The 12,430-nt window shown below is 50.1% G+C and overlaps 1 protein-coding gene across 1 annotated transcript in view; it reads left to right on the top strand.

Annotated features, from left to right (window-relative positions):
* The window catches only part of LOC120390540 (IgGFc-binding protein-like), a 50,398-nt gene that overhangs the window by 35,268 nt on the left and 2,700 nt on the right, over positions 1–12,430 (top strand). The window contains exons 13-19 of the mRNA XM_039513269.1: positions 68–267; positions 6,058–6,450; positions 6,947–7,233; positions 8,024–8,289; positions 8,504–9,102; positions 10,024–10,588; positions 11,586–12,184. Of these exons, the coding sequence (XP_039369203.1) occupies positions 68–267; positions 6,058–6,450; positions 6,947–7,233; positions 8,024–8,289; positions 8,504–9,102; positions 10,024–10,588; positions 11,586–12,184 (2,909 nt within the window). The remainder of the gene's footprint in view (positions 1–67; positions 268–6,057; positions 6,451–6,946; positions 7,234–8,023; positions 8,290–8,503; positions 9,103–10,023; positions 10,589–11,585; positions 12,185–12,430) is intronic.

The raw sequence follows: 12,430 nt of genomic DNA, 5'->3' as shown, positions 1-12,430 counted from the left end.
AGTCATGCCAAAGTTTCATACCTGTCCAAATCTCTGAACAATTTTCCTCTTCCAATGCTTTTCACAGACCCTCGCTGCCCAGCAAACAGTCACTACAAGCTTTGTGAGCATCCCTGTCGGGACCTGTGTGCAGGCTCCTTTCCTGAAAATCACTGCAGCTCCCTGTGTTCTGAAGGGTGTTTCTGTAATGATGGGTACCTGCGGAGTGGGGATAAGTGCGTCCTGCCAGGGCATTGTGGCTGTGAGCATGACGGGCGCTACTATGGGGTGAGTTTCCACTTCTCTCTCAGACCTGACAACTCAGGACAGTGGAAAAACAGTATGAGAGAGAATCTAATTTGCTTTAGGCAAGGACTAAAGAATCTGTTGTTTTTTCTATCTATCTATCTATCTATCCTATGTTTTCTCTTCCTTTCAAGAATACCAGAATATTAATCATAGATATGTAGTGCTGGAATGGTCCATCAGAAGTCATCAGGGCCAGCCCCCTGCACTGAGGAAGGACCAAGTAGACCTTAGACAATCCCTGACAGGTGTTTGCCCAACCTGTTCTTAAGAACCTCCAGTGATGGGGATTCTAGAACCTCCATTGGAAGCCTGTTCCAGAACTCAAGTACCATGTTCTTTACTCTCCACCTGAATCTCTGGTATTGGGCACTGTCAGAGACAGGACTGGGCTAGATGGACTGTTGGTCTGAGACTGTGTGGCAGTTCTTATGGTCTAATGTTCTTAACTTGCAGGAGGAATTGTGCTACATGATGAATCCCCACAATAAAACCATGCTGACAATGGGGTGGTTTTTTTTCCAAATTATCCCCCTACCTTTACACTGGGCAGCCCCCAAACTGTCTCTCCGAGAGGTGTGAACTGTGCCATTTGTTGCAGCCAGGGCCCGAGGAGGTCAGGTATGGTGGGGCAGCCTCCCCTGCCCCTTAAAAGCAGTCCTGGATGGATTGTAGGTCAAGGGGTGTGTGCGGGGAGGAGGCAGGGCTGCGGGTGTTCTAGAGGAGATTGGGGATGGAGGAGTTTAATTCATCATGTAGCACAATTCCTCCTGCAAGTTAAGAACATTAGACCATAAGAACTGCCACGCAGTCTCAGACCAACGGTCCATCTAGCCCAGTCCTGTCTCTGACAGTGCCCAATACCAGAGATTCAGGTGGAGAGTAAAGAACATGGTACTTGAGTTCTGCAATAGGCTTCCAATGGAGGTTCTAGAATCCCCATTAATGGCTGCAGAATAAGTTAATTTGGTTCCTTGTAAGCTGTTGGTCGGGGCTCAACTCTCCGGCTGGCGGGAGGGGAGCCACACCGACTCGCTTCTTGTCCCCTCTAACTGGTGGGACGGCAAGACTTCAGGGTTAGCACCGCCTCCTGTTCTCAGGCCCTCTGGATCAGGGGGCGGGGCTGAATAACAATAGTTCGAGGCAAGCCCAGGCCCTCTGGAACAGGGGGGGCTGGATAACCACAGTTCAATAGGAGCCCAGGCCCTCTGGAGCAGGGGGCTGGGTGACAGAAATCAGTCTCAATAAGCCCAGGCCCTCTGGGGCAGGGGCTTGGGTAACAGCAATCAGTCTCAATAGGCCCCGGCCCTCTGAAGCAGGGGCTGGGGTTACAGTAATCAGTCTCAATAAACCCAGGCCCTCTGGAGCAGGGGCTTGGGTAACAGCAATCAGTCTCAATAAACCCCGGCCCTCTGAAGCAGGGGCTTGGGTAACCGCACTCAGTCTATAAGCCCAGGCCCTCTGGAACAGGGGCTTGGGTTACAGCAATCAGTCTCAATTAGAAGGTTCACAGGTTCAGACCCTCAGGCAGGGGCTGAACACAAGGCACCCAGTCAGTTAGTGGAAGCCCAGGCCCACAGTCAGGGCGGGGCAACAGCAGTTCCAGTCTATGAGCCCAAGCCCTAGCTCAGGGCGGGCAGCAACCCACACAGGACTCAGACCCTCAGACCGGGCTGAGCAGCAGTTCGAGTCTATAAGCCCCGGCCCTAGTCCAGGGCGGGGCAGCAACAAGAGGCAAGGCTCGGACCCTTAGGTAGGGCTGAGCAGCAGTTCAGTTTATAGGCCCAGGCCCTCTGGAGCAGGGGGCTGGGCAGGCAGCAGTACAAATAGGCCCAGGCCCTCTGGAGCAGGGGGCTGGGCAGGCAGCAGTACAAATAGGCCCAGGCCCTCTGGAGCAGGGGGCTGGGCAGGCAGCAGTACAAATAGGCCCAGGCCCTCTGGAGCAGGGGGCTGGGCAGGCAGCAGTTTACAGGGCTCAGGTCCTGGTGGCAGGAGCTGAGCAATAACAATCGCTCAAATTAGTGCAGGCGTCTGTCTGCGCTGGGGTGAGGGGGAGACTGCCACCCGCGAGTGGCACCTATTAGCGGCTAGCACGGCCGCTGGTCAGTGGGGTCCTGACCGAAACACACCGACATGGGCACCTCGGTGCCTATAGCCTGACAGGGGTCGGCTATCCCCGGGCTACAGTCCATCTCCCCCTCCGTGGGTACCTGCTCCTCGGTCGCCGGGAGGTCAGGCCAGTCCATCTGCATGGGCTCCTCGGGACCAGGGCTTGGGGGCAGGTCCGGCAACTCCTGTTGGAAGTCCGGCCCGGCTGCCTCCGATGGCTCCTCCGGGTAACAGCAGGGCGGAAGCGGCGGCGGCGGCGGCGGCTCCTCCTCGTACCGGGCGGGAGGAAGTCCTGGCGGCTGCTCCGGGTTCCGATCCCGGGGAAGTTCCGCAGGTTCCTCTTCGCATCGGGCGCGGGCAGTGGGGCCAGTCCGGATCGCGCGCTCGGGTCCTGGAGGGTTCCCAGTCCGGAGCTCCCGCCGGCACGTCTGCTCGCGGCGGTGGCTGGCCCCTGACTGAGGTCTGGCGTTCTCCTTTTCTACTTCCTGTCCCGCCCCTTGACTTCCGGGGGGCGGGGACAGGAAGTGGTGACTCAGCCCAGCTGGGCTTCTGGGAGGGAGCGCCCTCTGCTGGGCAGGAGGGGAGCCACACCGACTCGCTACATTCCTGTATTCAGGACTGGTCGCTGGGGACTTCAGGGCGAGTGAGGGAGCTGTGAGCAGGGAGGAGACCAGATTGGAGCTGGCGCCTGCTAGAGGTTGTGACAGATCATAGAAATATACAGCTGCAAGGGACCACGAGAAATCATCAGGTCCAGCCCTTGGCTGAGGCAGGACCAAGTAAGCCTAGACCAGATCTGACAGGTGTTGTCCAACTTATCCTTAAAAACCTTCAATGATGGGGATTCCACAGCCTCCCTTGGAAGCCTGGTCCTGTGCTTAACAACCTTTATAGATGGAAAGTTTTTCGTAATATCTTCCCTTAATCTCCCTTGCTACCATTTTAAGCCCATTACCTACCTTCAGTGGCTATGGAGAACAATTATCATTGTCCTCTCTATAACAGCCCTTAACATATTTGAAGACTGTTATCAGGTCCCCACTCAGATTTCTCTTCTCAAGACTGAACATAGCCATTTTTTTTCACCTTTCCTCATAGGTCAGGTTTTCTAAACCGTTTGTAATTTTTGTTGCTTTCCTTTCAACTCTCTCCAATTTGTTCACATCTTTCTTAAAGTGTGGTGCCCAAAACTGCACACAGTCCTCTACCTGAGGCCTCTCTGGTGCAGAGGAGAGTGGGACGGTTACCTCCTGTGACGTTCATACGACCCTCCTGTTAATAAACCCCACAATGATACTAGCTTTTTCGTAACTGCATCACCTTGTTGACTCATCTTCAATTTGTAATCCGCTATAACCCCGAAATCCTTTTCAGCAGTGCTATCACCTAGCCCGTTATTCCCCATTTTGTAGTTGTGAATCTGATTTTTCCTTCCTAAGCAAAGAAGTTAGCAGTGAATTTCATCCTGTTGAGTTCAGACCAATTCTCCAATTTGTCATGGTCATTTTGAATTCTAATCTGTTGTCCAAAGCGTTTGCAACCCCTTCCAGCTTGGTGTCATCTGCACATTTTATCAGCATACTCTGCTTCCCTCATGGGACCCCACTAGGTACCCCCTCCCAGTTCGACAGTGAACCATTGATAACTGGTGTACCGAGTTGTGCACCCACCTAATAGTAATTTCACCTAGACTAAATTTCCCTAGTTTGCTTATGAGAATGTCGTGTGGGACTGTGCCAAAAGCCTGACTGAAATCAAGATCTATTCCATCTGCTGCTCCCCACCCCATCCAGGGTTACTAGGCCAGTAACCCTGTCAAAGAAGGAAATTAGGTTAGTTTGGCATGATTTGTTCTTTGCAAATCCATGCTAGTTATTGCGTATAACCCCATTATACTCTAGGTACTTAAAAATTGGTTGTTTAATATTTTTTCCAGAATCTTTCCAGATATTGAAATTAGGCTGACTGGTCTATAGTTCCCTAGGTTCTTTTTGTTCCCTTTTTTAAAGATAGGTTCTATGTTTGCTCTTCTCCAGACCTCTGGGATCTCACTCGTTCTCTATGAGTTCTTGAAGATCATTGCTAAAGGTTCCAAGATTGCTTCCACTGGTTCCTTAAGTACCCTAGGATGAATTTAATCAGGCCTTACCTATTTGAATACATCTCAGGGCTGGTCTGCACTCGCCGGGGGGGGAGGGGGATCAAACTAAGATACACAACTTCAGCTACGCTATTCACTCCTCCTGCCGAGGTGGAGTACGGGCATCGATTTGTGGATCGATTTATTGTGTCTAGATGAGATGCGATAAATCGATCCCTGATAGATCGATTACTACCCGCCGATCCGGCCGGGCAGTATAGATGTACCCTAACTTAGTTAAATATGCTTTAAACTTTTCTTTCCCTATTTTGGCTTGTGTTCCTTCCCTCTTGTTAATATTAATTGAGTAGAGTCACTATTAACTTTTTAGTGAAGACTGAAGCAAAATAGGCATTAAACACCTCAGCCTTCTTGATGTCATGAGTTTTTAGCTCTCCTTCCCCACTAAGTACAGGACCTAAGCCTTCCTTCATCTTTCTCTTGCTTCTAATGTATTTCAGGAACCTCTTTTTATTGCCTTTTATGTCCCTTGCTAGGTGTAACTCATTTTGTGCCATAGGGAATGTCTATACTACAAAATTAAGTCAACCTAACATATGTCAGTATACAGCCGCCGCAGTAATTGCATCACTTGTCCATGTCTACACTATGCTCCTTCTGTCAGCAGTGCGTGCCCGCACCAGGAGCACTTGCACTGATTGAACTGCCTGTGTGGGGCATTGTGGGATGGCGTCTGATGGTTGGGATGATTTAGTTGAGGTTGTTCCTGCTTTGAGCAGGGGGTTGGACGAGTTGACCTCCTGAGGTCTCTTCCAACCCATATCTTCTGTGATTCTGTGGAAGCCAGCAACAGTCAATGTAAGCAATCCAGTGTCTACACTGACACTGCATCAACCAACTGCATCAACATTGACTCTGTGCCTCTCATGGAAGTGGAGTTATTAAGTCGGAGCAGCAGAGGAGTTACATCGGCGGGAGTGAAATTTTAGTGTAGACACAGACTGATGGAAGCTGCCTTGCGTCAACCTAACTCTGTAGCGTAGACCAGAGCTTAGCCTTTCTGATTTTGTCCCTATGCTTGTGCTATTCATTTGTACTCCTCCTCAGCAATTAGTCCATTTTTCCACTTTTTACAGGATTCCTTTCTGATTTTCAGGTCATTAAAGAGCTCCCAATGAAGCCATATTGGCCTCTTAGTATTCTTCCTATCTTTCCTTCAAATCAGGATAATTTGCAATTATGCAAATTGACAAACTGCTAGCTCTCTCTCTCGCTCTCTTTGAAGTTTATTGTCCTTATTCTGCTGCACTCACCTTCCTTTCCTCAGAATCATGAAATCTTGCATGATTTCATCAACACTTGTGCCCAAATTACCCCACCTTCAGATTCGCTACAAATTCCTTCCTGTTGGTCAGAATCATGTATAAAATGACTCTTGATGAGAATTGGGGCTTGTCTCCTGTTAGTGTCTCATTTCTCAGATTTCCTTAATGTGTTTGTTACAATATTTTGATGATGTTTTGATTTATTCTCCCCCTTCTCTTTCAACCTCTCTATCCCAGGTTGGGGACTTTCTCTGGCTCGCTGATTGCACCCAAAGGTGCAGCTGTGACTCCTCTGCTACTTTCCGGTGCGTCCCTGCCAGCTGTAACCCCGGCCAGCAGTGTGCGGTGAAGGACGGGAAGCTGGGCTGCCAGAGCCAGCTGAGCACCTGCACGGTGACAGGGGACCCTCACTACTTCACCTTCGATGGGGCCATGGCCCATTTCCAGGGCACGTGCGCCTACGAGATCTCACACACCTGCAACTCCTCCCTCGACTTCTCCTTCAGGGTGGTGGCCGCAAACAGGAATTTCCGGAATCCCCGGGTCTCCTTCATTTACCGAGTGGAACTTTGGCTCAGAACTGGCCGTTTTAATTCCCATGTCGTTCTGGAGCGAGGCAAAGACGTTCTGGTGAGTTGAGTACTTTGACCCATTATCAAAAAAGGGCAGCGAAGAAACAGGCACAACTGGAAGGAGAATCTAATACTGGCAAGGTGACTAGGTGAATTCCATAGCTAATCAGAGGGGGGGTTGCTATTCTTTTATGTTACAGAGAACCTCAATAGTGACTTTCTTGTGAGCTCCTGCTACTTCTGAGCTCTGTGCTCGAGTGTTGCTTTTGTGATCCCTGCTCCATGTAAACTTGCTGAGACTCCTCTCCTGTGAGTCCTGCTCAGCTGGGCATGATAGCTGCACTCAGCTCCTGCTCTGAGTGTAGGGAGGTATCAGGTAACTGGGCGGCAGAGCCGCTCCCTGTATAACATCTCTGTGAATCACAGGATGCGCTTACGTGGCTGGTATCTTGGTGCCATGCTGCTGTGGGAGGAGATTCCCTTTGTAATCCCTTGTGAGCAGAGGTATCCAGTCAGGATAGTACCCCTTAGTCGCAGCCAACTGTTTGTTACAGGTTGATAGTGTGAAGACTCCTTTACCAGCTCAGCTGGGACCCGTGGCCAGCATCACCAGGGTGAAGAACATGGTGACTCTAAAAGCAAAGGCCAACGTGGAGATCCAGTTTAACGGCCGCCATGCTTTATTTGTCCGTGTGGGCCCGGAGTATCGGGAGCAGCTGTGCGGGATGTGTGGGAACTTCAATGGGGATCGCAGGGATGATAAAGTCCTGCCCAGTGGGGAGAAAGCCCAGGACGATGCAGAGTTTGGGAATGCCTGGACCTCTGACATCAGCCCACCAAGGTGTGTTTGTTATCTATGGAGCTTCCCTTCTCTGTCTGTGAATGCCTGTTTCCATGACCACATCTGCCCTTCTCCCTCCACTCAGTTGCTCTAGGAGTATGTCTACACTGCAAAAGAAACCCCATGGCAGTGAGCCTCAGAATCCAGAGGGGAGGGTTTTAGAGCCCAGACTCCAGCCCAAGCAGGAAAAGTGTCTACACTGCTATTCTTAGCCCCATAGAGCAAGCCCCATGGGCTTGAGTTAGTTTACCTGGGCTCTGACTGTGGGGTTTTGTTGTTTTTGTTTTGCCGTGTTAGACATACCCCATAGATATCTTCTCTTCCTCTGGAAGAAAGCTAGTGTTGTGCCTATATTTAAAAAGGATAAACCGAATAGCCCAGGTAATTGTAGGCCTGTCACCTTGACATTGATTCTTGACAAAATAAGGGAATGGCTAGAACATATGTGTTTAACATAATGTGGGGGTGGGTAGCACAGTGGTTTGAGCATTGGCCTGTTATACCCAGGGTTGTGAGTTCAGTCCTGGAGGGGGCCATTTAGGGATCTGGGGCAAAAATCTGTCTGGGATTGGTCCTGCTTTGAGCCAGGGGTTGGACTAGATACCTCCTGAGGTCCCTTCCAACCCTGATATTCTCTGATTCTATGAGAGTGGGGAAGGAAGAATTTCTGTAATAAGCCGTGCGCCATGTCAGAAATTGGTCTGTACATAGACAGATGTTCTGACTCTATAAAAAGATGCCTCTGGTAAAAGAAATAACCCTGTGACTGGTATTTGCGTTACACTTTCAGGTGTAAAAATGACACTGGCAACACAGAGGCATGTACAAAACTGAATGAGTTCCAGCAGCTGTGTGGGATCCTAACGAACCGCTCCGGGCCTTTTTCTGAGTGTCACTGGCATGAGAGCCCAGCCCCTTACTATGAATCCTGTGTCTACGATCTCTGCCAGTATGGCCTGGGCAATCGCATGCTGTGTGCAGCTGTCGAATCCTACGATGAGATGTGCGCCTTTCACGGTGTCAAAGTAGCCAAGTGGAGGCAAGGGCTGGGCTGTGGTAAGCAACAGGGGGTCTTTTGTTTTCCTCTCAATTCATAGAGCCCTCGAGGTGGATTGAGAAGTGACTCCATTGAAGAAATCCTCAAAGAAGCTCCTCTTGGATACTCAATAGTGAAAAGAATCTTAGTGTTTGTGGAAAATACGTAACTTGTTTGTAAAACCCTCTCAGCACCTGCATGTACAGGTGACTCTTCATCCCCTTTCTTCCCTAGGTGCCACCTGCCCAGCCAACACCTATTTTGACTTCTGTGGCCCTCCCTGCCCTGCCTCTTGCATCAGCCTTAATTCATCCAGCCAGTGCCCCAAGCCCTGCGTGGCGGGATGCTTCTGTCGGGAAGGGTATGTTCTGGACGCGGGACGCTGTGTGCCCGTGAGCCGGTGCGGCTGCACGTTGAATGGTCAGTATCACCAGCTGGGAGAGGAGGTGATCCTGACAGACACCTGCCGCAGGAAATGCAGCTGCCGGCAGCCTGCCCAGCCCATGCAGTGCCAGGATCATGCCTGTGGGGCTCTGGAGATATGTAAAGTGGTGGAGGGCGTCCGAGGCTGCTACCCTGTAAAATTTGGGGCCTTATGGGTGTTTGGTCACCCCCACTATCACATTTTCGATGGACTTGCTTTTGACTCTAAAGGAACCTGCAAATACACCCTGAGCAAGTACTGTGGCCCCCCGGGGAAGCTCCCTGACTTCACGGTCAAAGTGGAAAATGAGCACAGGGACTCCATCGCGGCGTCCTGGACGCGCCTGGTGGAGCTGGATGTCTACAGGGAGCATATTGCTGTTGCAGTGGGACAGCACGGCCAAGTGCAGGTGAGAGCTTGAATTTAATTTTTTTCCAACTTCTCTTGCTGATGGGGGGTGGGGTCGGCAATTAGGGAGGGACACTGAAGTGTTACCCCTGTAGTGCCCTGCATCATAGCCCATCCTTCCCCACCCATTTCCCTGTCCCCCAGGGGGATGTTGCCCCTGCCCCATAGGTGAGTATGACACTTCCAATGCTAGTGTAAGGGGACTGCGGGTGTTTTGGTTGGCTAGTTCCCAGGACTAAAAGAATAGGGAGAGGCCAATGCTCCAGGTCAGCCTGATGGACAGGGAGGGCGTAAGGGAGTAAGGAGGCCAGGATGGGGACAGGGATTTGAAGGCAGATCCTCTGTCCACCTCATCAGCTGGACACTCTTCCCCAAGTCAGTGTATCCCCCCAGTACTTTCCCCTGCCCCTCACTGAAGCAATCAGCTGACATTAGGAACCAACGGGTGGATTTTCAGAGGGACGGAGCACTTGCAGCTGCTGTCAGCTTCCGTGGGAGCTGGAATCCCTGAAAATCAAGCCACAGAGAAGCCCTGAACGTTCTCCCCTACAAAGAATGCGCATTACAAAGGGCTGCTCATGTCTCTCCAGAAGCCTAAAATCAAACCACAGCAATGAGTGGTGCACCCTGGCGTGTGGTACCAATGTGCAGGGACTGGTATTCAGGGTGGCCAGAGATGCTGTTTTAAAAAGGTGAGAGGGGATGGGAGGTGAATGCAGAAGCAAAGAAGTGAGGGGTTGGTAGAACACCGTATGAATAGGGAGAGCATTGTACATACATCACACTGGCACACACCAGCACATTTTGAAGCAAAGGATGATCTAGCATCATCTTTAAGGGGCTAAGGAAGGAGATTATTATTTGCAAACATGATGCCAATTCTTCAGGACTTTTCCTGGTCATGCTGAATTCTTCCCCTTAGGTGAATGGATCCCTGGTCAATCTTCCCCTTGTCCTAGCATCAGGTAAACTCTATGCCTATTACAGCGGCTCATCTGTCATCATCCAGACAGAATTTGGCCTCTCTGTATCTTATGACTGGTCCCACTATGTGACGATTACTATACCTGAGATTTATTCTGGGCTGGTCTGCGGGCTCGGAGGAAATTTCAATGGGAACCAAAGTGATGATTTCAGGATGCCCAATGGATCTGTGGCTCCGGACCTTGTCTCCTTTGTGAATAGCTGGAAGGATGTCGATTCCCCTTTCCATTGCACAGCTGTTGGTCCACAAACTGAATGCACCAAAGGAGCTAAAAACAAGTACAGCATTCAGAGCAACTGTGGGATCATAACAGACGCGGAAGGACCTTTCAAACGTTGCAGCAACCTTACTAATGCTCCGATGTTCCTGGAGAGCTGTGTGCATGATCTCTGTGCCACCAACGGCAGCCACGAAACGCTCTGCAATACGCTCCGGAGTTATGCCGTGCATTGCCAAAGTCACGGCATCACCATACAACCATGGAGACCGCTGGCTGGGTGTGGTAAGCCACTGATTTCAGGAGAGCCTTCATGGATGGTAACCCACAAATTCCTCCCATTTTTTAAAATCACTCAGCCACTGGGCATGGGAACATTGAGTAGATTCTCCACTGATTTGCACCTTGGGCAGCCTTTGTGCACATTGGGTAGGCAACACTCTTTTTGTGATGGGATAACATTTTAAAGCCATTTAACTCTCAAATCATATGGGTGTAAATGACCATACAAGATGAACAGCACCAGAGAATGAGAACTTCTCTTTTTTTTTTTTTACCTTCTGTGACTAATGATAGCACTTAGACTATAACGGACCGTTAAAATCTTATTTTCTGATTAGCTGCAGTAGAGTATATTGACATTCCAGATGTAGAGCAGAGTTTGGTTTCCTCAGTTCTAACTATGGCGTCCCAAGCACCCCAGAAAGCAATGAGATGGATATTCACTGTGCATTGACTATATAGAGGAATGCAGCAGATATTGTTCTCCCAGGAATGGTCTGTACACAGCCTCAGACATTAGAAATCATTGTTACTGCGTGAGACAATTTTAGCCAGGACACTGCTTTAATCCCCTACTCTTTTTGAGAAATGCCAAGGGATTTTTAAGTGTCTCCTGGACAGCTACCAGATTTAGGCAGAAGGGGCTTTATTTTCAACAACTTTAATAGAATAAATACTGCACGGCAGGATTCTCAGGGATTTACTGCCAATGTGACTGTGTTGGCCTTTCTGTGAAAGTTATGGTCCAGCCAACAGTGCTAGCCACAGAGGTGTAGTAACACACTTGTATCACTTAGTAAGTATATTAATTATAAAAAACACGGTTTTGTAACAGACTACAGAACCTGAATAGCTATCAAGAAATACACATTACAAAGGAATATTCATTTATGGCTCTTTCCTACTTCATGTTTATTTCTTTTATTATATTTCCTGCCTAGGAGGATTCCCTGAAGCGTCCGTCTGTATTTCTAACCACAGCTCTTCGTGTCCCTTTCAGAGTTAACCTGCCCCCCCAACAGCCACTACGCGCTCTGTGGACCTTCCTGCCCGGCCTCTTGTGCCCACCCAGCTGTGCCCTCCCGCTGCCGGACTGCGTGTGCAGAAGGGTGCCAGTGTGACCCTGGCTTTGTGCTGAGTGGCACTGACTGTGTGCCTCGGGGGCAGTGCGGCTGCACCCACAATGGCAGATACCACCTGGCAGGGGAAAGCTTCTGGGAAGGAGAGAATTGCCAGAGATTGTGCAGATGTGACGGCTCCTCCCACTCTGTCCAGTGCTCCCGCTCTGCCTGTGCCCCTGGGGAATTCTGTGGAACTCGAAAGGGGGCTTATGGGTGCCACAAGCGAACCAACGGCATCTGCTGGGCTTCTGGGCTGCCCCATTACACGACGTTTGATGGGAAGCGATACGATTTCCAGGGCACCTGCAAATATGTCTTTGCTGAACTGTGTGGGGCATCAAAGTCCTTACCCTTCTTCAGAGTGGAAGTGAAGAATGAAAACCTGCCCCATGTTCCTGTGGCTGTGACCTCGGAGGTGTTTGTCCTTGTGAACAGGACTGAGATCCATCTGCAGAGAGGGCAGCACGGGACAGTCAAGGTAGGTCCATGGGGCTGGCGCTCTCTGGGAAACCAGATAAATTAGCGATAGACATTGCTAGCTCATCTATTGAATTACTTTTCCCCCACCTGGTCGGTGCAGAAGTATTTATTGTCATCTACCCTCCACTGCCTTGTTCTGGAACAATAAATATAAAGGATTCGTATCAAGCCATTCAAAGAGACCAAACACTATATTGTTTCCCCTCATTTCCTCAGCCACCCGTAGGCCTTCCTCATCTGAGTG

This window comes from Mauremys reevesii, linkage group 24 (genome assembly GCF_016161935.1).
Source record: "Mauremys reevesii isolate NIE-2019 linkage group 24, ASM1616193v1, whole genome shotgun sequence".
Taxonomy (NCBI): Eukaryota; Metazoa; Chordata; order Testudines; family Geoemydidae; genus Mauremys; species Mauremys reevesii.
This window is presented reverse-complemented; position numbering and strand designations above follow the sequence as displayed.